This window comes from Pseudomassariella vexata (assembly GCF_002105095.1).
Source record: "Pseudomassariella vexata strain CBS 129021 chromosome Unknown BCR38scaffold_11, whole genome shotgun sequence".
NCBI classification, from domain to species: domain Eukaryota; kingdom Fungi; phylum Ascomycota; class Sordariomycetes; order Amphisphaeriales; family Pseudomassariaceae; genus Pseudomassariella; species Pseudomassariella vexata.
The window spans coordinates 1,435,449-1,460,960 of record NW_024467966.1 but is presented as its reverse complement, the minus strand read 5'-3'; the positions used below and the strand labels follow the sequence as shown (position 1 = coordinate 1,460,960).

Genomic DNA, 25,512 nt, shown 5'->3' with positions numbered 1-25,512 from the left:
TTGAGTCCCCCATTCTTTGATATCCCAGGGTTTGTATGATAATTTGGTGGGGGAGAACCCAATTGGCATCCAGGACTGGCCTCATCATCAACAGGTATCAGCTGTGTTGAGGTAGGCTACCCTGAACCCAAACTCAGGGGTCGAGTCAATCTTTCTTCAAGTGCTATTTGCTTGAACAGAGGAATTCTACGCTATTAAAGGCTTTATGCACATGATAAAACCAAAAGTATGTTGCAACTCTCGTTTTCCTGGTGGATCATAGCTTTAGATCACATCACTTTGTTAATCATCATTTTGCAGTTTAGTCTGTCTTGTGCCCGCATAATAGTAGATACGAAATTAGCATTGCACCGCCTGGACCGCTACATTTGATATGGCTCTCCGTTCTCTTTCAAGTTGGGAATATTCGGCTTAACATTAACGCTGGCAGGCTTTCTGCGTTTGATCCTTAAAGATGAACCTTGCTCTCTTCATTTACCACAATAATACCTCTTGATATTGGGGCAATATTAATACATCATTTCATGTGCTCTGGGATTGCTTAGAACGCCTCGCGCCTGACACAATGGATGTCAAACAGCAACATTGAATGCACAGACTGTTAATCACGACTTTCCTCATTTACTAGGAGCGAACTAGAATTTAGAGAGAGGGCTGTATTGTAATACACTGTAGTCCATAAAGATCTTCCGTACCTCGTGCTCAAGCTCGTGGGCTAGCTCTTGTGGCTCGTTACCATCTTTCTTAGAAAACTTTCGAGAAATCACCACAATTAAGTCAAAGTTCGGGATCAGAGCACGCACGGCTATATACCGAGGCGCCCTAATTTGAAAGGACTTGAATCCTTTGGGAAAAGAAAGTATTTGAGCGGTGCACGAGAAAGACAAGACGGACTGCTGCCCCGTGACAAATGTAGTGAAGTGAATAGAAGGCATGATATTGACACACTTATACGCAAAACTTTTCAATTTCGAGAACGTGAATGTGTTTGAATTATTCCTTGGAGGTCATTCCTTCGAGGTTATCTTCTGACTTATCATCAACTTCATGGCTAAATGCAACCCGCTACGATGTTCCATGCCCATGGCTTCAAGGCCACCGACTCACAAAATACGGGGAGGATCGACTCGTCAAAGACGAGCCAAGATCAAAAGAACGCGGAATTCTTTGACGAATATGTTTTACAATGAGGCAGGTATTCTGATGCAGCACACCGAGCCTCTCGCCGCTCAAAATATCAGACTGAAAAAATGGGTATCAACGAATCTACTCCTTGGTGGCCTCACCAAAGATGGTCTCCATGATGATGCCCGTGATCTGATACGGGTCAGCATTACTCGCAGGACGACGATCCTCGAAGTAGCCAAAGCCCTTAGCGGCACATTCCCGGGGGATTCGGATGGAAGCGCCACGGTTGGCGACACCGTATGTGAACTTGTCCTGTAATGGTTGTTAGTGGAATATCCAATGAGCGCTTGACGTCACAGATGACACTTACAATGGCACCCGTCTCATGGTTGCCAGTCAGGCGGAGCTCGTTGCCTTCTCCATAGACGAGAATGTGCTCCTTGTGTCGGCCTTCGAGCTTCTTGATCGCAGACTCAATGTGCTTCATACCACCCTGCACCATTCAATTAGCAGTTGGTCAGTCGGAACCGACGGGGGACGCAAAACATACCTCCTCGCGCGTCGCCTTGTAGCTAACGTTGCTGTGCACTGAAGAATCGGGAGTCAGTACTGTGCTTTTCAAGTTCGCTTGCAGGGGTATTGGAGCAAGTGGAGATCATTCTGCACAACTTGCGATCCGGCGTATATGGACCCATTTTTGACAAATGTGGAGTGGAGTAGTAAATCTTGGAAGTTCTTACGGCCAGCACCGTTCCAATCACCAGGGATAGGCTTGGGGTCTAGGGAGACCTTGGCACCGAATTCTTCAGCGACACGATGGAGGAGGAAGCGAGCCATCCAGAGGTGATCGCCCATCTCAATTCCCTGAGAGTTGTTAACTGCTGCAACCAATCCGATCAAGCCAGGTGAGAATTTCTTACCTCGCAGGGACCAACTTGAAACTCCCACTGGGCGGGCATGACCTCCGCATTGGTACCTGAGATCTTGACACCGGTGTACAAGCAGGCCTTGTAGTGGGCCTCAACGATATCACGGCATACGACCTTGCCGGCGCCAACACCGCAGTAGTAGGGGCCCTGGGGAGCAGGGAAACCAGCGCTGAGTTTGTTGAGTTAGCAATTGCCCCTTTAAAATTGAAAGAACCACATACCGAGGCCAGCCGTAGGGGCGGTCCTCCATGTCGAAAAGAGTGTACTCCTGCTCCAGACCGAACCAGGGCTCGTGGGCGGCGTGGGTCTCCATCAGCTTGGCGCATTCGTGGCGGTGGTTGTACTTGTTGGGGGTGCCATCGGCGTTCCAGCACTCGCAAAGTACCAGGATGCCTCCCTCGAGACGGAAGGGATCGGGGAAGACAGCGACAGGTCGCAGGTAGACATCGGAGTTGTCGCCAGGCGCCTGGTCGGTGGAAGAACCGTCGAAGTTCCAGACTGGTAGATCTTCAGGCTTGAACTGTCCACCCTCGGGTACCTTGGTGATGGTCTAGACGAACGGACAAGTTAGCAGCCAATCATATTGAGTTCTATTTCTGCAAATATGGGACAAAAAAGGGCCAGGCGCATTGCGCTCTCGCGACTCGGCAATGCCGTGGCTAGGCCGCCACGCGTGACGGACCATGGCAGAGGCCAAGCCACGCAAGGCCGGTCTCGGACGTGGGGGTTCTTTCGCGTGGTAGGTTCGCGGACAATTAACCCCTAGTACGTATGACACGAAGGAATCAAGTAACAATGACCGCAGTCGTTCGACAGAGATAGTTAGGGGCGAGATTTTTACGTACTCGGCTCTTGGAACGGACTCCACCGACAGCGTCGATCCAGATGTACTCCGCCATGACGTTTCCCTTCTGGTCGAGCGTCATGTACTTCATCAACTGCCAGGGGATCGTGTCAGTAACATGATCGTGGAAAGGATGGTGCCTGGGCCAATGCAGTCTGCCGGCAATGGCTCAGGAACTGATTGCGTGCTCACGTTTTGCGTGTACGAGACATGTTGGTTGGAAGCCTGGAAGGAGAAAGAGAGATTCATTAGCAAATGATCTCGTCATGGCGAAGGGTGATTGGCTGACGAAAAGCCTAGGATGGGTGGGGTTGGAGTTGTGCAGTCCAAATTTGGATGAGGCGCTCACCATGGTTGCGGAATGCGATGCGAGGTCGATCTAGGGGTCGTTGGACGAGGATAAAAGAAAGGTGCGATCTGCACGAAGAATGGTTATGGAACGAAGAAAAGGTGTTGATCAATGTGGACGGCGGGATTGGAGGAGTTGCAAGAAAACAATCCAAGTGTCGCATGGGCGGGGCTGAGGCTTTTATGAGAGGACAGTCGCAAGTGACACACAGGGACTGAGCTAGCCGCGGGGTAGTTGAGGTTTTTAGTATTACTATGTAGTGGGGGCAGCCATCTAAAATGGACGGATTAGTTGCCCACAACACTAATAGGCCAGCCAGCCACAGGCAAGCCAAAGATAAGACACGGTCCTGACCAATGGCAGGTGATGAACTAGTCTGTAGACAAAGGCCTGGAAATCCAGTGACATGGTTCACTTGAACGAGGTCTCGTGAGAAACCACCAATAATGTGAGAGATGATTTGACGGAGCCGGTTTTACTGCAATGTACCTTGAAGAGTGGGATTTCAACACGAAATCTTGTGGGCTGAGTCCAAGAGGAAGTTACAAGTGGTACAGGTTTACGTGCCGTGACAGCGGTGTCAGATCATGGCTGGATCTAGTGCACACTGCCTCATCCTGTGGCTGAAAACTTCGTGTTCATGTCCAACGTTCATTCTCGTGCTTAGCCAGGAACTCAAAGGTGTAGGCGGCTTCAGGGCAAGGATCCTGTTGATGACTGTGTTTTCCCAGAGATTCAAGGTGTCCGAGATAGGAGATTTCAATAGGCTCCCGACAGCGATCCGTGCATGCGTATCCTGGTCCTTGATTGGATCTGGGTATCATTGTGCGGGGTTGATAGGGGTTGGTACGAGCGGTGAATGCTTTCGGCTGGGCTCTGCTTGGCCACCATTTGCCTCGGCCACACGGCCGGTAAGCATTTATTTCCAAGAATAACAAATTACTTCTAAAGTTTGCAGCATGAAGACTAACTAATTAATATATCCACAACAGAAGCGCTTGAAAACATGAGATGTTGCATGTGCTACCTCCTTGTTCTTACAACACCTATACTTAACTCATGACTCTGTGTAATAGATAAGCCTGAGCTATATCTTTTGCGGTCCAAGGTTGTCCGTTAAGCTGACTGAATTATAGGTCCTAAATCGCTTCATCCTGGCAGTTTCGATGACAGCTTTCCCAACATCAACGACCAGCCCTCAGGCCCTTGCCACCCCCATTCTCATCGATAATTGCTGCGGGGTCCCGACGGGGGCTTGCGTATACTGTTTCTCCCGCCTTATGCAAGGGGCGAAGAAAAATTCAGTTGGAATACTGACCGGTTACGGTTACCGCCTGAACTTGGGCAGCTCAACAATTTACCTACGTCTCCTAATATTTATAAATGTTGTGTTGGCATTGGTGCTGAAAACAATCCATGCCTGGTTGGTTCGTTTCTGGAAGCGGACTTTTACCAACAAATATGACCAACCCATGTGTTGTAACTTCAACCCGTCTATGAGCAACATTTCTTCGCTTATTCTGGAATGCTCGGTATGCAGGGGAACACAAAGAAAACCAAGCAGAAAGAACAGCAGGTGCATCTCGATTAGAACACTGACCGTCATGCTATTGCTGATCATCTGATTTTGGAGAGCATATGGACATGGCATGGTGAACAGGACAAAGCAAGTCCTATAAACAATGAAGCCTCATTCTAGCACTGAAAGGTAATATAATTTGAACCTGGATATTCTCAATGGTCAGAGATGTACGAAATGCAAAGAAATGAACCCTGAAGAAGGTTATGGGTGTTAGGATATCCGTCATATGCTGAGTGAAAATCCTGACAGGAGCACATGCACATGAGCATGGTGAGAATGGTCAGGCTTCACTGCAAGGGATACTATGCTGCATATGAACCACCCCATATTACGTCTTCTTTCCACCAAGACAGACACGTCAGACCAACAAGCACACTGTTTACACCCCTCAAAGGAGTCCACCAAGTTACTCATAGTCAATCAATTTGACAAGTAGTGAGATTTGGATTAGACTGGTCAATCCTTGCTGGTCCTCTCACCAGCACATGCATAAGATGCATCAACCACGACAAGTTTGCTTTGCAACCCCATAACCAGAACCGTAAGAGATTGCTTTTGTTCCCCTTTAGATGGATGCTGATCTTTCGACAAGTTCCTTTGATCGGCGCCGGAGTGGCGAGACTGGGGATTGTACGAAGAAGGGGGCAAGGATTCGGTGTTAATGCTCAGGTCTGGACACCTTTGGCATTGGGGATTGCCGTTCTTGCAAGGGAATAATCACCAGAATACATCAGAAGACGAGGACACTGGTTGTCTGAAGGACGAGTGGCGAAATTCGTTTAGTGGAAGAAAACCACAAGCCTGGAAGCTTGCTATGGGATCCTGGAAAGTCGACGATCAAGAAAAGACCAAAAAATTGAAGTATTACAAAGCTCAAAACCCTTAAATGACCTTCTTGGAGTACGTAACCGAGTTAATGACTTGTGGTGGAAAACGTCAAACTGTCGCAAGTGAAAGCGTGCTCAGGAGGCTTGTCCTTTCGCTCCAATGTGTATAAACAAGTCTGCCGGTTGAGACAGTTGTGGTAAAATAGTCTGAATTTCTTTGGTTTCAGACTTGAGAAGAACAAATTTGATTTGACATTTAGAGACTGCCAGGTATTCGTTGGAATCTCTCTGGCAGCAAACATACAACCGTTTAATTACCAACGTTCGACCTTCCACTAGAAAATGTGACATATTGCTCCCCTGATACTCCGGCAGGATAGGCCGGCGAAGAGGAAGCAGGCGTCGCAGCTACTCCGACCGGCAGGGTACACTATGGAGAAGGAGGCCCGGGGCTCCGAGTGGATGAGTGAGGAAAAGGAGGTCCCGGCTGCCCTCCTCGGCCACTGGAGGAAGAGATGGCTCACCGGAGCAGAGCATCACGATCGCCAGCGACGCGCTATCGCTGAGAAACCGGAGGGCCCTTCGGTGCAGATACCGAAAGGGGGCAAGTATTTCGGCCTGAACCGACTGGAGGCGTCTACGCTGTGCCAGATCAGGACGGAAAAAATAGGACTAGCAGCCTTCTTATTCAAGACAGGGGCTTTTGGCGTGTACTCGCCGCTATGCCGCTGTGGCGACGCCCCTGAGACGGCAGAGCACGCAATCCTCTTTTGCGGGCTGTTGGAAGGACCGAGGGAACGATTAAGGGCCGCTATCTCACCACGGCCATTATACTCTCGCAGAGACCTCGCAACGGCAACAGGAGAACCAGTAGTTAGTGGGACTATTGCAAGGTGGCTGCTAGGGACGGGTCGGACAGCTTCAAGGCCCAGATAGCATCGATCTTCTCAGGGGGGACTTTGTTGGTAGGTTGAGAACCAACGTAGTATGGTAGTGAACGCAACGCAGTCGCCAATAGGGCGAACCGACGACGCAGCGTATGTATTTAGTCCAGCCATTAGGGCACGGTTTGACATACGGGAGTACTGGTAGAAGTACCGGGGGCTTCGAGCCTACGGCGTATTTAATAATAATAATAATATTGCTCCCCAAAAAATGAAGTTAAGCAGCAAGTCACCTTCTGTAGTGAAATCTCTATCGCACAAGCGCTTCTGGGTGGCGAAGTCCACCTAAACATGGCAGCTGATACTAAAAAGAACCTGCGACCCACAACTGAATCACATCATGTTGACATTCACTACAGATTCCCGCTGGCCGACAATGATCTTGTGCGACGCGGACCCAAGCAGAGCAAAAGCGCCCAGCCTGATGATTAGAACCGGTAGAGGTCATTACAAAGAACAAAAGTCTAACGTGATCCACAAGTCATTTTCGCACACAAGTCACTTTCGCACTTTTCTTGGCACCTTCAAGTAATTCAGTAATATCCTATGCATAACCCGCATTTTATCCTTTAAATTACTCAAAATCTTCTTCATTATCAGTTTCTACTTCTATTGAACAAGTCCTTGCATTATGTCCAGTCCCTCCGCAAATACCACAGCGCCTTATACCGGTCTGCCGGCGCTTTACAGGACGACTGCTTTCCCCTTCTTCCTCCTCCATAACCTTGATATCACCCCTCAAGGCCCGTAAAACTTGTGCATCACCTATACTAAGTGCTCCTCCATATTGGATTTGCTTATTTTTCGTCCTACGACGCTTACTTAGTATATGGTTCGTCTCACGAAGCTCTTCGTTCTCCCGACGTAATAATGCATTCTCATGCATCATTGCATGCGTAGCCTTCGTAGTCGAGTTAATTGAGTTCAAAATATGCGTCGGCGAGCTGTCTTGATGCCTCTGGACGCTACTTTTAATCAAAGTTGACTGCGATTCGGCTTCGAGGGTGTTGGTAGGCGTCTTAGAAACCCAGACGGAGGGAGGCAATTGGGGGTCGAGTGTCGGTGTTCGTACTACTTTTGCGATATCCAACGTAGATATGACCCTATCCGGGTTAAAAGGAACAAGTCCAGCTGCTTCGAATCCTGATCTGATGTTTTTTTTTGTGAAAAGCACCAATGAAAGCTTCTAAAAATCCAGCTAAGAAATCCTGCTTCTCAATATGGGTTTGATGCCTTCGCATTAAACCCTCCACGAACGCACCGTACAGCCGTTTCAACACACTAAAAGGTACCAAATACAAAGGCTGGAGCTTGTGGGATGAATGGGAAGGCATACACAATGTAATTACGCCGTGCGCCGCGAGGTAAGTCTCAAAATCCATCGAGTGGTGGCTCTCGTGACCATCCAATATTAAGAGACTTTTCGCACCCTTACGACGGCTAATAATATGTTGAACAAAGTGTTTTGCCCATTCCACACCAATATTATTAGTAGTACAACCGTTATGGGAAAGGTCGACCTTCCAGTTGGCCGGTAGGTCGTTACCGCGATACCACGAAGCAAGATGAACCTTGCCCGCGAAGATGATGTACGGCGGTACCGCCCAACCTTGCGAATTAATAGCCTGGATCACCGTAACCCATTCCCGACCTCCTTGTGTAGCCTGTCTAGGCCGTCTGTGTCTTTCTGCACTCGTTACAACCATACCGGTTGTGATTATGCCCATTAGGAAGCCCGTCTCGTCAAAGTTGTAGATATCCTCCGGTAGGATACCGTATTTAGCGATTGTGTCCCTAACAAGCTCAAACCACGCGTAATACGCGATAGGATCTTCGCTAAATACCCTCTGGTAATCAATTCGACGGTTTAAACGCGTTCGGAGGTCTTGTCGGCGGTTAACGAAGTTCGTGGTCCAGTTCTTGCCGACGGGGGGCGCGTCGCGTATGCGTCGTAGGATATTCGCCATTTCTTCAACGTATCGAAGCCGAGGAGGAAATGCTCGCGCATCTAGCTCAATTATACGTCGGGCAATCGTATCCTCTTCGGTTTGAGTTAGATTTCGTTTTAACATATTAGCTTCGTGTCGCGTTTGGTCGCCGTCGAATCGATTCTTTAGTGTACGGTCGCAAACGTTGTAGATACGGCCAAGCTTAAGGGACATGGGTATTACAGACCCTGCTCCTAACGCCATGGCCTATCTCTTAGGTCGTCATGTTTGGTACGAAATTGCACATCGTGTCTTAATGAGTGCTGTCGTAAAGAGTTCGAGTCGCTTTGTGAATTCGTACCAAGCCACCCAAACTATCTCGCCTCTGAGTTGCGTATCTATGATTTAAAGGGGCCTCTCCTTTCTTCTCTCACAATGAGGGAAAAATCCAAGCGCCCTTGAGTACTGACCAAAGGTTTCCATCTGTCTTTAGCCGAGCGATTCATCTGTACCTTCATCTATCCAGGATCAAGCCAAGCTGATCTGGCCCCTCTTATTCAAAGAGCGGTGCTTATACCAGAGACCCAAAGCCACAAATATCTGAATCAGTGCCAGCCCATACTCAGCAATCACCACCATCCACCAAATATTCAACATCCACCTCTCCACATGATAGTACCCCTCCAAACAACTCCGACACTCCACGGTCTTATCCCTCGCCAAAATCATAAACACTAAAACCAGCGTGGCCAGCACGACATCCAGCACGGCGCCAACCACGCTCCCTGTCAGAGGCGCCCACACCCCATCATCATCGTTACTATCCGCGTCGCCATACGACAAGATCTTGCGCCCGCGCACATTGACGCTAACGGGGAAGGGCAGCTGACCAGCGAGACGCTGCATGTGTGGATGCAGCGTGACGACAGCGACGCAGATGATGTTCCAAACGACGGCGACCCACGACACGATGAAGGCGGCGCGGACTTGCCAGAAGTTGAACATGGTGCCGATGTAGGTGTGACCGTTGAGGAGGGCGAAGATGCCAAAGAAGACGAGGATGCTGCGGAGGGTGGCGACCAGTTGGAATCGGGGGGCTAGTTCTGACGGCATTTTGGATGAGTCGTTGTTTTGTGAGCTCCTGGGTGGTTAAAGGTTCCGTGTACTCGCTGACTGAGCTGTCCTGACTTGATATGCGTGGAGATCTTGATATCCTGTTTGAGGGCCAAGTTGAAAAGACAAACAGTGAAACGAACGGTGAAAAGAACGAAGTTTGACGTGTTGCCGTTCTTGTAGCACCTTCCCCGCCTGCTGTTGGCGAATGACGTTCAGTGGCGGACTACAACCCTGTTCAAGACTGCCTAGAAATACCAGAATCTCCGCCTGCAGGGATTAAATCGCTTGATTCTTACCAAAGTGCATTCTGTACACTTAGACTCTGTGGCCAATGCCATTATGGTTTGGAGCCCAATAGTTTCTTCTTCTTAATGTTTCAAAAACCTGTGGATACGCGCCATATCTTTAGACGTCGTGCCTTTCCGCCAAATTGCACGATTGAGCGTCAGAAACAACCCCATTTTGATCCCGTTACCGGAATGACAAAAGTGACAAGTTTTAGGTGCTTAAGGTTGTTTCAGACTTTAAATCAATGTCCAACTCAACAATTCTAGAAAAGGTTGGCGTGATTGGAGTCTCGCGGTTTCAGTACATGTGCTGTGGCTGGTCATCGTGGGTGACCCTGAGAACGATCATTGAATATGGTCACTGGATTATTGATACAGAGGCTGGATGTTGTTAAGTTGATTTCATCGTACGAAAGGCCTGGTGCAATTTTAGGACTGTTCGTATATAAGTGGACTAGAATCCAATGTCAGAATGCTGTTCATACAATCTGGGTGGTTGCTTAGGTACCATTAGGTACTGGGAGCGGGTCACGCATTCAAACAAGTAACATGTCTATTGCAAACTTAACCATCATTATGCTCCCGAGATCATGATAAAAGACATTGTAGACAAGGGTCGGACCAACCTCACCATCCCCACCATCCCCCCTTGGTTGATTGATGATCAAATTAGTAAGCAAAACGCTGGTGATGTTGACCAACCAGAGATCCTGGTGAGGTTAGTGAATTTTTAGATGGATTTACTGCTAAGAGATGAAGCTATCGTCAACCTCGCCGGCGCGGTCCCCCGGGAACATGCTGGCGGGGCGTTGGGTATAGCCTCCTATAGCCTTGTCCGGTTCATCCAGTGAGTCATTTTCTAGCTCTCTCACCGTTAGAGCCCTAAGAAGAGTATTTAGCTGGCTTATTTCGTCGGCTCTGTACCAAATTTGCAGTGTCTGGCACACGCCTATGATAACGGCGTCAAGGCTTAGCCACTGTGAAGTGATTATTCTGCCGGCAGATGAAAAAACCGCTCAATTTATATCTTTCTGGATATCATGGTCATAGGCCCACGCCCATGATGAGACCGCCTTACCGCGTTCGGACAAAGTGAAGCCACGGAAACACTGGAAAAGGTGTTCTCGAGCCTCCGGGAGTACCGGAGTGACCTCAGCCGAGGCCTAGCGAGATGGCGATACTGCCAGAGTCGGCGTTTTAGGGGCAATGAGACCCTCCATAGCATAAGGGCGGCTTGAGAGTCAGAGGAATACCAAGATACCAGCCAAGTTTCAAAGAGCCAGATATTTTGCAGAGATTTGCAAGCTAACAAGTCTTACAGGGAGTCCCACAGGGCTGTCAGGGACCTCAAGCACGGTCAAAATAGCTCTGTAAGCCTTAGAAACTATAAGCCAAGTCGCCTAACCAGAGTTTCCGGTAAGGTTAGTATTAGCAAGCAAAGTCCGGAGAATAGTGAGCGTATAAGGGTCGGCTCAACCCAACCAACCATACCAGCACCCCCTGGTGGGTTTAGAGGCATATTATGAAGCAAAATGGCTGGTAGTTTAAGACCTAAAGCTGCTGGGCTTGGGTGCGCACTGATTGACACTAACTAATACTAGTTGATATTAAGCGTACAAAATGAGGCTGCCGACGAGCTCGTTGTCGCCCTCAAGCCCACCGCTAACGCTAGCAGCCTGACCAACATCCTCAGTAGGGTCCTTCAGCCAAGCCGTCGCTTCTATAGCGGTAAGGACCTCACAAAGTTGTTCCCCCTCGCAGATAGATACGAATAGAGGGTTAAGCTGATTGATTAAGGCGGCTGTATACTATATTCGAAGTGTCTAGAACATACTCACGATCTCTACGTGAAGACCAGTACGATAGGCTATGACCATCCTACTAGTGGATGAGAATAACTTCTCGCACTCAGCCAACATAAACTAGATCGTGAGAAATCCAGCGTACTAACGAGAGCCAAAGGTAACATAAACGCCGTTCATAATAGTATATAAGAGCGATTTTTGGTATTCTTTTCATGTTTATAATCGCCCTGAACAATATATTCATCCTTAGCAACCTTACACTTTTATTAAGTACTTGAATGGTGGCGACATCGTTCAGTAGTATCGAATAGGTTCAAGAGCTGACGTCTATTCGCCAGCGGAGAAATAGCTTTGACGTGAATACATACGCAATCGCGCTCCCAGACTTCCTTAACTAATTAATTTACACCTTAAATCCATTCAGGCCGATCCTCCAATACTGCTTCAAACCAGACCTAGCTGTAGCCAGCGTGATGGGTTAGCGCGATGTAGTAAATCGGTATATCATGGAGCTGTAGAAAACCAAGTAGTTACGGAAAAAACAAAATATTAGCTTATTCAACTTAACAGCCCCTTTAACAGCCTCTCTAGTAGCCGATTCGACGGAAAGGAAAGTACTTACTGTTATAGTATTTCCTAGCTTTTCTCAGACTAAATACCGATTCTAAACTGTTCAGGATTAGGAAAATGCGCTACTTAACGCTTATAATATTCAAGTACAGCCATGAACTTCTCGAAGGCCAGAATAACATTCCAGATGTTACCATAGAGACAATAGATCCATCTCGGCACTTAAAAATCTGGCCACCCCATTTAAGGGCCCGTATAATTATTTCAAAGTATATAAGGATGTCTTTAAGCTAAATAACGGCCTGCTAGTCGTTTTATATCAACTAAGTATTATATCGGAAGATTCTACGTATATTCATACCTGCCTGAACGGCAACGATACGTATTCCTACTTTTACTAATGGATAGCCACCTAAAGGTACTGTTTTAAGCGGATCGTTTTTCTAATTATATACAACTACGATAGCTATCGCGTATCGTTATCTAGAATTGGCTAGACTAGCCGTCGAAACCGGTTAGCGAGGATCGAGCTCTGGAATAGGTGCTCGACAGCCTCAGGACAGGCCGGAGTAGCCGGGGGGAGAGCCCAATTTTGCTCCATAAAAATAGGGTAATGTTACAGGACCGACAGGATGACAGCGAGAGATAAAACTACCACTCAATTATAAATTTTAAGCGTACGTGCCCACGCCTCAATGTCGTACACTGGGCGTCACAACTTAGCCTAATGTTCTACGGAATGGTTCTCGACCCGGGAGACCACGAAGAGCACACCTGTCACCGATAACGGACATAACCTTCAATATGAGAAGAGTGCTATCTTGCTATGGTGTTACCGTGATACGTATTCGAAAGATAGAAAAGCCCCCGTTCCAATATTACAGCTTGCGGTCAGGTTCACAACTCCCTCCCTATTTGAGGGAATCTTGGGTTCGAAGATAAGTAAAGATGAAAATGCGGAAATCAATCCATTTTAATACTTGAGCTATCATACACATTTGGGAAGTGTGGAGCTTTACAAGTCATTGTTCCCAAGCGTCTGGGAGACCCCGGTTGCCGAGAGATCAACGCTATAGCTGTACTTGCGGGATTTCCTTGGTCACCTCAAACAACATATTTGCGGCGAAATAGTACAGAGCTGATAACGACTAGCGGCTGTGTGGCGGCCGGAGTAGTAGGAGGCGAACTATGGGGGTATTTCGCTGAAGAAGTGCATGAGATGAAACGTTGATTTGGTGACGTGCCCTGGAAGCGAGCGTCTGTTCCGAAAGCGGTCAACCAGGCTTCGCATTACCTCTTTGAGCGAGGCTACCTAGAGTCATATGAGAACACCACCATAAATCCTGGTCTGATCCCACTGATAGTATCGTTTGGTCTAGAATTCCATACCCTGGAGCGTCTTTCGCCTTTGCTGAATGACGTTACTAGTGAGGTGATGGGCAAGACGCGTCAGTGGCCAGCTTCAGTAGAATCGTTGATGATTGCTGTCTTGCTGGCTGCATTCATATCAATAGGATATACACCGCTTGTCCAGGTAATATAGGAGAAAGGTATTAATATGCACCAGGAAAGAGGGAAATAGTCAATAACGGAAAAAGGTGCCGATCCAAACTTGTTATGGACGAAAAGTTGAGATCATATTTTGAGATACTTTTCGACCATAAAAGCCGGAATCTCATCAAAGATCTGGATTCCAACAACGAAAACTTCAGATTGATCTACCAGATGGCTGTATATAACTTATTATGGCAGGTTGAAAAGCTTATTGAACATGAGGGAAACATCACAATAGGGCCTCCGGTCTTTCTTTACTGTCATTCTTTGCTGCCATTGCAGTTTGCAATTACCGCTGGAAAGACTGAAGCCATCGACCTCCTGCTTAAGTACTTGAAGGGAAGCGAGTTAATCGGTAATCACCTGAGTTTGGCATGAAGACATATCTTACATCTTCTCACTGTGCTGGAACCAAGCTGGGAGATCGGCTTCTGAGATCTGGGTCGTCCAGTACCTCAAGCGATATTTTAAGGTGATTGATACGAAACGGTAGTGGGAACCACTGGTTAGGTGAATCCCATTTAATTAGATACTATAACGTTGCGCACTGCTGCATCATAGCATCTCCCCCCCTAGGTGCACGCATCAGTGATGTTTGCCAACGAAAACACAAAATCCCAGTCCAAGGGTCGGAACAACCTCACCATGCCAACTTGGTGAGCTAGGGTTAGCGTGTATATACATCAATATCCTCACCATTCTCCGGACTTGAGTTGCTAATGCTAACCTCACCGGAGGCCCTGGTTAGGCAACCTGGTTAGTTTATAGTTAATCAGGCTTATACAGATATTCTAGCTGCACTAGGGGTCCCTACTAGCCCTATAGTACTTTAAAACCTTCGCTACCCTTAGGTATACTGACGTGGGGTTAGGGTTTTTGGGTGCTCGTTTTCGTTTTTTTTGGGATATTCAGACGAGTTATGTAAGCACGTTCTTGACAGGTATTTAAGACCTTATGTACATAGTCACTCTCTTGAGAAGAAGATAAGAATTCAAGCGGCCTTTTCCACAGTAATCTGAACCAATTTCTCTTTACTTGGACAGGCATTCAATGTCTGACGTACCTGTTGAGGTACTTTTGTTGCCCCTATAGATCTGATTGTGCCTGCTGAGGCCATTGTTCCCACCTTTCACCTGTTGAGGCTCCTTTTCTTCTCTAGCCTGCTGAGGCTCCAGTTGTTAGTACCTGTTGAGGTACTTGTCGTTCCGATCAGGGCAAAGAGCTCTTGATCTTGTTAATTCTTTCCACCTCCCGGATAGTAAGGTCTTGTTGAGGATCTTGTTGTCCGTTGCTTTACCTTCTCCGAATGCGGTAAGGCCATCTTATCGTGGGCGTAGGCCTATAATTATAATATCTAGAAGGACAATAAGCGTAGGTGAGTGTGTAAACGCTGTGTTAATAATCGAGACCCCTAGCTTAGCTACTTCGCCGTTTACTAAGAAGCCGCTGTAACCCCACCCTAAAGCTAACATCTAATACCGAGTCGACGGTGATAAATATACTACTTCGAGTGCTAGTAACTATAAGAGAGGTACGGATATACGTGACCCTAATAGCTACTAGTATGAACGCCGGTTAAAGTACCCACGGCTTTCGTCATAGCACTTGATTTCCTTATGATATAGGCTATATGTAAGGTGACAGCAAGCCTAGACTATCACGTCATATAGACCAAAAGATCTAGGAATTCTGTCACTTAGTGACAGAATTGAGGCTTAACCCTGCTTATAGCTCTGTATTCCCTTACAATTATACTCCCCTCTAGAGCTACTCGTCCCGAGTAGATAAAGTAGGTAACTCTAAGGGCGAGCAAGCTCGAGAAGACCCCCAGGGATACACCCTGTGAGCAGAAACGTAAGGCCAATTCTAACTTGTTATACAGCCCGCTACACGGGTATCGCATGACCGGCGACTTTGCTCAGAGGCACATTAGGCATGTTCAGAGGTCCCGGCCTCGGAAACTTGCTCAGAGGCACAATTTTAGGCATGTCAGAGGTTCCGGTATCGGGCGGACCCCCGCAGGCGATCCGCGACACTTGGCTCCATTAGCGAATGAAAAGCCAGAACACAGGCTAGAATCGAACCCAGACCACCCACTAAGTGACAGAATTGAGGCTTAACCCTGCTTATAGCTCTGTATTCCCTTACACTATATCAGCTGAATATAAGCGTTTGTTTTCAACTGCCGGTAGAATATTTACTTTATAGCGGCTAAGCCCTGACGCTAGTATCATAGGTATGTACTAGATACTATGAAGTTGGTATAGAGCCGGCTAAATAGGCTAGCTGGATATTCTGCTTTGCGCTCTAACGGCTGATGCGGCTATAGAAAATAACTAGCTGGATAACCCGAACGAGGCTATAGCGGAGGTATTGGACCAAATTGACCGTCAAAAGACGAGGGACCCCACTCGTTGTAGAATGAGGTATTTTTGGTAGTTATAAGGTCTGACACACCCCCTCAGCTTGGAGAGATATCGTCAAGTTGTAGTAGCATCTGGCTTATGTCGTTGGTTGGCCTTGTTGGCCGTCGTACATCTTTTCATCTACGGTGTCTGCAGGGTCTTGAACATCTTTTTAATTGTCCGCCCCTCTACCTTGAGCATGAATTCTGTAATAAAACTCTTATTTTTTGACGCGGTTTGGCTACGTCTCGAACCATTGCCGATGATCTTATGCGGAATTGGAGGACTGATAATACCCGAGAAAATCTTGCAGTCTTAAGACGCAAACCCGGACTCATAACTGTTGGACCAAATTGACCGTCAAAAGATGAGGGACCCACTCGTTGTAGAATGAGATATTTTTGGTAGTTATAAGGTCTGACAGGAGGCTATAGCTAACTCCGCCAGTATGTTCCTAGGGGACGGCGCCGGCGAGGTTAGTGATAGTTTTATTTCTTAGCAGTAAATCTAACTAAAAAGTCACTAACCAACCAGGGGGAGATGGTGAGGTTGGTGAGGTTGGTCCGACCCTTGGCCCAGTGTCTCATTAGTACAGGGGCAGATTAGAAGGCCCTTGTGGCCACCTTCACTCTTTTGTCTTAAGAAAGGACCAATGCTTTATTATAGCTTTCATAAGTCTGATACGACACCGGTTGCCAACCCATAAATGGGTGATTGCAACAGAATGGAAGCAATCCATTTGGCAATGTGCTTCACCAAATTTCCTGCTCTCATCATCCACTTGGGCGCAACCACCACATTTGGATTTGTTCAACCCCTGCTCATTGAAGCACCCAAGTGGGTCGGTTTCGCAGAATATTGCACTTCGTACATGTAGAGCCTCGTTCTGACTGTCTCAAATTTTGTCTGCATCTCGATACGCATTTCCAGGATTTCGGCCACAAACCGCCCCCAACCGCCAATATCACCAGCGGGGAACCTGCTGTGTAATACAACATAAATCCTCCGGACTACTATTGGCTAGCTCAAATCCTCCACACCCTCAAGGTAAGCAATTCACATCATTTCCAACCCATACGTTTCCACGCAGTTCTTTGCAGCTGAAAACTCATATCAGCTAAAGTGCAGCACAAAGCCAAAGCACAAGGATGACGGCGAAACGGTAACATCGTCATTCCCCATTGGGTCAAGTGAAGCAGCCACTGAGCCAGCTCCCAGGGATGCGGTTAGCTACTTCAATGCTCTTCGCCCCCGCAGCTGAATGAGTCTTATTGGGAACTTGTTACAACATGGACACTCCCCATCTGCAGATATCCGCAGCCCTTTATGCCTTCTTTGTATTCCCACTCTCAGGTATGCGCTCATGAGTCTCAAACTGTCTTCCTGAAGCTGCCCAAGTACCACTTGACATTTACACCTCCGATATGGAGCAACACACCACCTGCCTAAGTGCCGAGCCACACAACAGTAACGTCAAGGAACACCTACTCCATTTTCTCGGCTGTATCGAATTTTGGGACAGGTCGGCTTTCATGAACGATGACGACCACCCTCTGTGGGAGGGTGAAAGACAGCACCTGGAGAGTATGGGCAAAACTGCTGCCGAGGCAAAAGCCCTGAGCAAAGCCAAGCGCGAGCTGTGGAAGGGCAACTGTAGAAGCGAGTTGCGCCGCATCGATTTCCTCAGGGAGAAGATCAAGGAAGATAAAGAGGACTACCACCTTGTGCAAAAGGTCGAGGAAAGTCGCATTGCTTGGAGAAACTCTGACGAATATCAAAACAATCATAAAGATGTCCAAAGGTGGCGGGATAATAACGACAAAAAGAACGGGCATCCTCCCGCTTATTATGACCCCGCTGTTGATATTTCCAAGACGACTTACGTTCCCGAAAAGGATGTAAGTGTTCCATTCATTCAATTTGAAAACGGCCAGCCAAAGGAAGAGGACGAAGATAAAAGCGTACCGGTATGGGGCAGTTTTCCAGATCAGAAAACGAATCTCGCGAGTCTTCTAGACCCGGAAAAGCATGAGAAAAGCCTCCTATCCAAGGACAAAAATCCAGATCGGATCAAGTACTTCCACCTCCCATCAAATAATATGAAAGTAAGTAATTCCTGTCCATCGCACTGCTTGCATCGTATACTCACAATTGCGTCTATAGTGGGCAGAGGTAAGATGGATGCGTTTGCGTAGGTATGGTATTGTGATCACGGCACTGATCATTGTAGGAAGCGGTTGCTCGTTACTTCAACCAAGATCGTCCCGACTTCCATGCGATTCGACGCGACATACAGAAATATGAGAAAACAGAAACTGCGTTGGTTCTAAAAGAGTCCCATTGGCGCGGCCAACTCCATGGCGAACGAGTGACGGTGAGCTCACGGTTCATGCGGCCATTTTGCGAAAGGGTCTCGTCAAGTTTGTATAATCCAGGCCCCATTGTTGTCCCCCTTACTGACCATGCGCAAGATGTTCATGAGGTCGACCACGTGCCACGGAATGTGGTATTGTTCGCAAGTACCTCCCTTTTTTTTGGCAGTTTGCATAATGGCTAACTTGAATGTAGATGCCATATCTGCATTGGGAGACCTCGCGAAATCGTGAGAGATTCTCTCAGCAGATCGAAGAAATCGTCTTCAATGACAGAAAAGCAAAGAGGAAGAAGGAGAAATTAGCAAGAGATGCACGAAAGAAAGCAAGGGCTGGCCTGACGAAACGAACGTTTCCACCACTTGAAGCTGAAAAAAAGGAGCCTTCATTCGTCAGACGTGTTGCCAAATACACAAAGGAGAATAACAAGCTGAGTGGCAACGAGTCATCAAGTGAGACAGAAAGCGGCACGGCCAACGAGGATGATTCAGAAACCGACGAGAAACAACGAGCTCCAACTCAACGTAGATTCCGTTCAACAGAGCGAATCTTGACAATGGGAACTCTGCTAAAGAAGCTTAAACTACCCCCAAGCCCTCTGAACGTTGACAATAAGCGACGCGTCGAAGCAAAGAGCGATCTTGGACAGTATCTTATCGATGCGGCACGGCTTTTCGAAGGAATGAGCCATTTTCGTGACAAGAAGCTTCTGCAATTTATTGTCACTGATCCTCCTATGCACCCGCGGAGGACACTTGACCAAGCGTACTACTGGACGCTGAATACCACGCGATCACGGGATCGAGACCAGGTAGTCTATCGAGCAACAACAGCACATGCTGCCGATTTTCACAGATGGGATCCAAAGAAAGGCTGGGAGGATCATAAATCTAATGCCCAGCGACCTTGCGATGGATGCACTGAGAGTATCAAGAAGGTATCCCGAGTTGTCATGGTCGACCAACTGTGGATGTGGATACTGGATGCTAGGACGATCATAACCTGCTTTCCAAAACGCTACGGATCTAACAAGAACGACTCTTCGGGCGTTCATAAGTCAGTGCGGCGCCGCATAGCTGAGGGTAGACATAAGCAAGTGAAATCCGTCTTCGACTTGGCCCTGATTATCCTCGAGGAGTGCTCGAATACTTTCTTTGACCGAACGAGAACTTCGGACAAGCAACCACAGGTCCTAGATGCATTCTCTGAAGCCATTGGGAACGTTGTGAGAATGTTTATCCCACAAAACCCTGGAAAGATAACTAATTGCGATCAAATGTAGATGCACAAGCAAACTATGGCCTTTGAACGCCTTTGGAGATGGACGGACGAGATCCGAAAGCATTATCGCTCACAGTCTCGTGGGTTTACGTCGGAGATCCAGTTGCCCTTGCTTGATATCAGTCCAGAGGGTGAACTCGAGAAAGAGATCAAAGACATCCTGGAAGAACTGGGTATCATGATTTACATCAACAAGACCCACCGTCATGTGGTGAAGCAGTTCATCACCAACGTTGATCATATCCTCGATCCTGCTGGCGAGTTGGGAGCCAAGCCAGGCCAGGCCGTAGACTTACGCAAAATGCTTGTCCGTGGGAGCTCATCTGCCAACGTGTCTTTATCGAAGCCCCAGTCGCCCGTGAGTGAGAAGGATGTCTCTGACAAGGATACATATCACTGGTTTAAAGTCAACGCAGACGAGTTGATGAACAGGATTAACGACCGCGTCGAGCAACTGGAAGAACTGGAACGAAGCGCAGAGATTACAGCGGAAAGTGTGAGTTTGTCCCATTATGCGATGTGTTAAATAATCATTTGTGTGACACACATGACAGGTAAAAGATTTGTTGGGGCTGAAACAGCAACAAGCTGGTGTCGTCCAAGCCTGGCAATCTGGAAAACAGAGCGACGAAGCAATCAAGCAAGGAAGATCTGTGATGATATTTACTATTGTGAGTAACAACTGGGTTCCATGGGGACCGACTTATTTCGAATCTTTATTTCTTTCGCTGTTGATCCCCGAGGGCCGTAAAACAGACGAACTCTCCTGGAAGAAGTCATGCTAACACAGAAGTCTCGCAGGTTACAATCGTCTTCGTGAGTATAATATTATATTATTTTTTCTTTCACTTTTCCGTTCTTCTAACGTTCATGTAGCTTCCATTGTCGTTCATGTCCAGTATCTTCGGTATGAATTCCATCGACTTTTCTCCAGAGGGGAATACAATGACTCTGCGAGAACAATTCAAGTACATGTGTAAGTACCATTTCTCGGTTCTAATACTGCTTCAGGTTTAATTGATGTGTTCTAGTCGCCGTCTCCGCCGGGGTTATCGTCGTCACTCTCGTGATGTCTCTCAGCAGTTGGGCTCGTGCCATATCATGGTACACTTACAAACGAGCAGTCACGTCTTTATGTGTCCACACTGGCCTGTACAAGAAGTCTCTTGATTTCAAAATACCGAGTCATGAGTTGTATACGCAGGCTATCGAGGCCACGGACAAACTGAAAAACAAGGAGATAGAGACTCGACTGAGAGAACGACGGCGCCGGCGCCGGCAGGAGGAGAAGGAAGCGCTGAAAAACAAATCTGAACTCAGCCAGGCGCAATCCAATGACATCATCGAAGGGGTTATTCAGTCCAGAAAGCGGTGGGGAAGAAAGTCTGCCACAGGCGATCCTGATGTCGAATCGGGCCGTACGGAAAGTAACGAATAATATTGCGTATTTCCACATATCACAATGCATTTCTTGTTTATTTCTCGCCATCAGCTCCGTGGCCGGGACAGAATAAAGCCAACCAAAGTAACTGGTTCTCCCAGTCGATGCTCCTGTGTATCCGGCTCCGTCCACTCGATAAACTTGACAAATCCCAACTTCTCTAACACCTTCTGACTCGCCACATTATCGATTTCCGTATTAGCATACACCTTCTCCGTCACCATATTCCCAGCCCCTATCTCAGCTCCAGCCTTAGTCACTTTGCCATCCATAGTTAACACATAGACATCAACCTCCGTTCCCTGCCTATTCAATCCCCACCATGCCCCCAAAACCGCCCCCAAAAACTCCGTCGCGTACCCTCGTCCCCAGTACTCCTTCATAAACTTATACCCAACCTCCGGCCACCCGGCCATCTCTGAGTTCAGCGTATGCATACCTCCCTCGCCGATCAGCTCACCCGTTGATAGTAAGAAGGCGCCGAATAAGAAGTGCCCAGCGAAGGAATTGGTGAAGAAAGCGAGCGTCTTTTGGGTTTCGGACAAAGAGCGGTCCGGGCGTCCGAGGCAGGTGCCTGTCATGGCTTCGGGCTGGGTTCGGAGGGTGTGAAGGGCTCAGAGATCGGAGGGTTGCAGGGGGCGGATTAGGAGGCGGGGGGTGGTGGTCTGGGCACGGGAGGGGGGAGCGGCGGGCAGAGTTGTGTGGATCTTAATTTTGGTGTTTGGGGTGAGAGGTGTCATATTGGTTTCGGAGATGTGATTTTCGGGTTTGATATAGGCAGGTGTAGTGTCTGGTTCAGTAATAAGGTGTTGGGTATCGGAAATTTGATGCTTGAATATTTATAAGCTTAGAGAACACGCTTAGAGAACACGGTACATGACTCATGCGGCCAACCGACAGCGTGTTAGTCACGTTGCATTGTGGCTGTCATTTTTGCGACTTGAAGTCAAGTAATACGCGTTGTATTACTATTTGTGTCCCAGATACTGACTTACGGGGTACAAGGGAAAGACTGTTATACCATCGACCATTTTCTCCGTTCTGCCCCTAACCCAGTTAAGGATTTAAAACACTCTAATACCCTATGAACTTCAACTATTACCTGTTGGACCCGACAAATAGGTCCACATCGTACTATCCTGATGGGTTAACTTCATGACTTTGCACGTTAAAGGCCTGTAACTCTCCTAAAAATAACATAGTCCGGTATGGGGTGATATAGTAAACTGAAGACGACTAACAGAGATAAGCGCTACATCTGCCTATAAACTCGCCGGGAGTCTATGGTTAGCTACAGTATAATAATAAAGGCACGCGGAATTTATATTAGCCCTTAAACCGTTCAAGGATCTTCAACTGCTATAACTTTAATAAATGTGAAACCGAATCTATATTATGAAAGGAGGACGTTAAGTAGATATTTAAACGCATAAAGATTATTATTATTATTAAATACGCCGTAGGCTCGAAGCCCCCGGTACCTCTACTAGTACTCCCGTATGTCAAACCGTGCCCTAATGGCTGGACTAAATACATACGCTGCGTCGTCGGTTCGCCCTATTGGCGACTGCGTTGCGTTCACTACCATACTACGTTGGTTCTCAACCTACCAACAAAGTCCCCCCTGAGAAGATCGATGCTATCTGGGCCTTGAAGCTGTCCGACCCGTCCCTAGCAGCCACCTTGCAATAGTCCCACTAACTACTGGTTCTCCTGTTGCCGTTGCGAGGTCTCTGCGAGAGTATAATGGCCGTGGTGAGATAGCGGCCCTTAATCGTTCCCTCGGTCCTTCCAACAGCCCGCAAAAGAGGATTGCGTGCTCTGCCGTCTCAGGGGCATCGCCACAGCGGCATAGCGGCGAGTACACGCCAAAAGCCCCTGTCTTGAATAAGAAGGCTGCTAGTCCTATTTTTTCCGTCCTGATCTGGCACAGCGTAGACGCCTCCAGTCGGTTCAGGCCGAAATACTTGCCCCCTTTCGGTATCTGCATCGAAGGGCCCTCCGGTTCCTCAGCGATAGCGCGTCGCTGGCGATCGTGATGCTCTGCTCCGGTGAGCCATCTCTTCCTCCAGTGGTCGAGGAGGGCAGCCGGGACCTCCTTTTCCTCACTCATCCACTCGGAGCCCCGGGCCTCCTTCTCCATAGTGTACCCTGCCGGTCGGAGTAGCTGCGACGCCTGCTTCCTCTTCGCCGGCCTATCCTGCCGGAGTATATGTGACGCTTTAGCGCTCGCGCTGCGAAGCAGATTTCTCTTCCCGCTAAGCCGTAGCCGTTCTTCAAACTTAGCAGCCCGGGCACTAAGATAGAGGTCTAGTGGCGGGATTGCTGCTTCTGCTTCCAGGTGGCGAACCGGCGTCGCTTTGTGGGCACCACAGACTACCCGGAGGCACTCGTTCTGTATCCCCATCAGGCTCTTAGCTGGCCCTGCCGGTTCCTCACTTATAGTATGCCACGCAGTCGCCCCGAAGGCAATCGCGCTACGGATAACCACCGTATATAACAGCCTCGCCCGTATAAGATCGCAGCCCCACGACATATTGACTAGCTTTGTCAGGGCTAGCTTTTGAGTTGCCATTTTTGTTTTAACACGCTCAACATGGGCGTGCCACGTCAGTTTGCGGTCGAACCAGACTCCTAGGAACCTGGCTGAGACTACCGGCGACACTGTGGCGTCCCCAAGGCGAATACTTTGCGGCAAGGGCTCTCGGGCCCTAGTAAAGTGCATTAGCTCACTCTTGTCAGGAGCGAACTCCATCCCGTGCCTCACTGCCCACCGCTGACACGTAGCCCATGCGCTCTCCAACCGGCGGCAGGTCGTGTCTGGATCGGTGCCGACGCTTAGCAGGTTCGTGTCGTCCGCGAACCCGACTACTAAAAGTAGTGGATGCTGCTCCGCTAGCTCCTCGTACAGCGTTGAAATGTATAATATAAACAGTATCGGGGATAGCGGTGACCCCTGGGGGACGCCAGCTCGTAGGGGGATTGGCTCTGACTCCTTGCCATCGAACCGGAGGCGTACCGTTCTATCCTCCACGAAGCTGCGTACCCACTCCTGAACCCACTCCGGGTAGCCTTTCCGGGCTAATATGGAAATCAGCCGTCTGTAATTGACCGTATCGAATGCCCCCTTGATGTCTAGCTGTAGCAGCGAGGCGATGCCCCCGCGTCTCCACGCCGTATAGACCACGTCCTCAACTATACGTATTGCCAGTTCGGTGGACCTCCCAGCGCGGTTACCCATTTGGCCGTTTGGTAGTAGGCCGGCCGCCTCAGCTACTTTGGTGATACGCTGGCTCATCGCCGTCTCTATTACCTTCCCTACCGTGCTAAGCAGGGCAATGGGGCGCCAGCCGCCAGGGGTCTGCTTCTGAGCTGTCGTTTTATTAGGCTGAGGGATAATAACCACCCTCGCTGAGCGGAAGCGCTCCGGGTAGTACCCCAGCCTAAAGCTAGCTGTTGCCAGATCCGCTAGGATCTCCCATAGGGGTTCACCGCAGGCCTTTAGCAGGCCAGTGGGGATCAGGTCGTCGCCGGGAGCCTTCCGAGCAGCCGTTCCTTTGATGATAGACTCGATATCCATTGTGGTCACCTCCCTAGGGACGTTCAGCTCTGGTCTCGTCTGTAATAGGCCGCGATCGAGGTCCGATAGATCTATATACGGGTCTGGGAAGAACCTCTCAGCTAGTAATTTTGCCTTCTCATCATGTGTACGTGCCGTAAGCGTGTCGCCGGCGTCCCTCCGGAGATCTGGCAAGCCGTGGGCCTCAGGGGGGCCCAGCTCCGTAGCCTAGCCCACCTCTGCAGTGCCCACAGGCTTTTGTGATCCTTCGCCGTCCCCTCGAGCTTCTCGTGCCAGCTACGCGTCTGCGCTTCGCTGATTTCGAGCCGTTGTTTTTGGCCGGCTCTTGTATATTCGTCCCAGTTGGTCTGCGACCTTGCCTGGAGGTAGTCCCGCCGTCGTCTCTTCGTCTCAGCGCAAGCCTTGCTAACCTGCGGGCACCACCACGGGACCCCAGCGCCTCGGCCAACGGTGCGTCTCGGGACCGCCACGTCGGCGATCTCTTGGAGGTTCCGGATAACCCAGTCAACAGCCTGGTCCAACTCCGTTATCGTCTCAACCGGCAAATAATTCATAAATCTCTGGCTTGAT

General features: G+C 48.6%; 6 protein-coding genes across 6 annotated transcripts; 3 read left to right on the top strand and 3 right to left on the bottom strand.

The window, feature by feature from the left end:
* Window positions 1–968: 968 nt before the first annotated feature.
* BCR38DRAFT_442767 (glutamine synthetase) lies at window positions 969–3,593 on the bottom strand. Its single transcript, XM_040860834.1, has 9 exons — window positions 3,251–3,593; window positions 3,094–3,126; window positions 2,903–2,995; window positions 2,279–2,607; window positions 2,049–2,226; window positions 1,869–1,992; window positions 1,679–1,716; window positions 1,499–1,621; window positions 969–1,440 (listed from the first exon to the last, which is right to left on the bottom strand). The coding sequence occupies exons 1-9, from the start codon at window positions 3,251–3,253 to the stop codon at window positions 1,267–1,269; spliced, it is 1,095 nt and encodes a 364-aa protein (XP_040713106.1). The 5' UTR covers window positions 3,254–3,593; the 3' UTR covers window positions 969–1,266.
* Window positions 3,594–4,175: 582 nt separating this feature from the next.
* On the top strand, window positions 4,176–4,965 carry BCR38DRAFT_48340 (uncharacterized protein). The gene has a single exon (XM_040863623.1). The coding sequence runs from the start codon at window positions 4,417–4,419 to the stop codon at window positions 4,873–4,875; it is 459 nt and encodes a 152-aa protein (XP_040713105.1). The 5' UTR covers window positions 4,176–4,416; the 3' UTR covers window positions 4,876–4,965.
* Window positions 4,966–8,703: 3,738 nt separating this feature from the next.
* Window positions 8,704–9,854, bottom strand: BCR38DRAFT_442752 (uncharacterized protein). Its single transcript, XM_040860833.1, has one exon. The coding sequence runs from the start codon at window positions 9,642–9,644 to the stop codon at window positions 9,060–9,062; it is 585 nt and encodes a 194-aa protein (XP_040713104.1). The 5' UTR covers window positions 9,645–9,854; the 3' UTR covers window positions 8,704–9,059.
* Window positions 9,855–15,494: 5,640 nt separating this feature from the next.
* BCR38DRAFT_442750 (uncharacterized protein) lies at window positions 15,495–16,012 on the top strand. Its single transcript, XM_040860832.1, has one exon. The coding sequence runs from the start codon at window positions 15,765–15,767 to the stop codon at window positions 15,981–15,983; it is 219 nt and encodes a 72-aa protein (XP_040713103.1). The 5' UTR covers window positions 15,495–15,764; the 3' UTR covers window positions 15,984–16,012.
* A 1,333-nt stretch (window positions 16,013–17,345) lies between these two features.
* BCR38DRAFT_442746 (uncharacterized protein) lies at window positions 17,346–21,390 on the top strand. Its single transcript, XM_040860831.1, has 10 exons — window positions 17,346–18,373; window positions 18,432–18,440; window positions 18,499–18,688; window positions 18,740–18,783; window positions 18,837–19,865; window positions 19,923–20,417; window positions 20,476–20,592; window positions 20,723–20,737; window positions 20,798–20,897; window positions 20,953–21,390. The coding sequence occupies exons 1-10, from the start codon at window positions 17,693–17,695 to the stop codon at window positions 21,357–21,359; spliced, it is 3,087 nt and encodes a 1,028-aa protein (XP_040713102.1). The 5' UTR covers window positions 17,346–17,692; the 3' UTR covers window positions 21,360–21,390.
* Window positions 21,391–22,220, bottom strand: BCR38DRAFT_442744 (GNAT domain-containing protein). The gene has a single exon (XM_040860830.1). The coding sequence runs from the start codon at window positions 21,941–21,943 to the stop codon at window positions 21,410–21,412; it is 534 nt and encodes a 177-aa protein (XP_040713101.1). The 5' UTR covers window positions 21,944–22,220; the 3' UTR covers window positions 21,391–21,409.
* Between the last annotated feature and the right edge of the window lie 3,292 nt (window positions 22,221–25,512).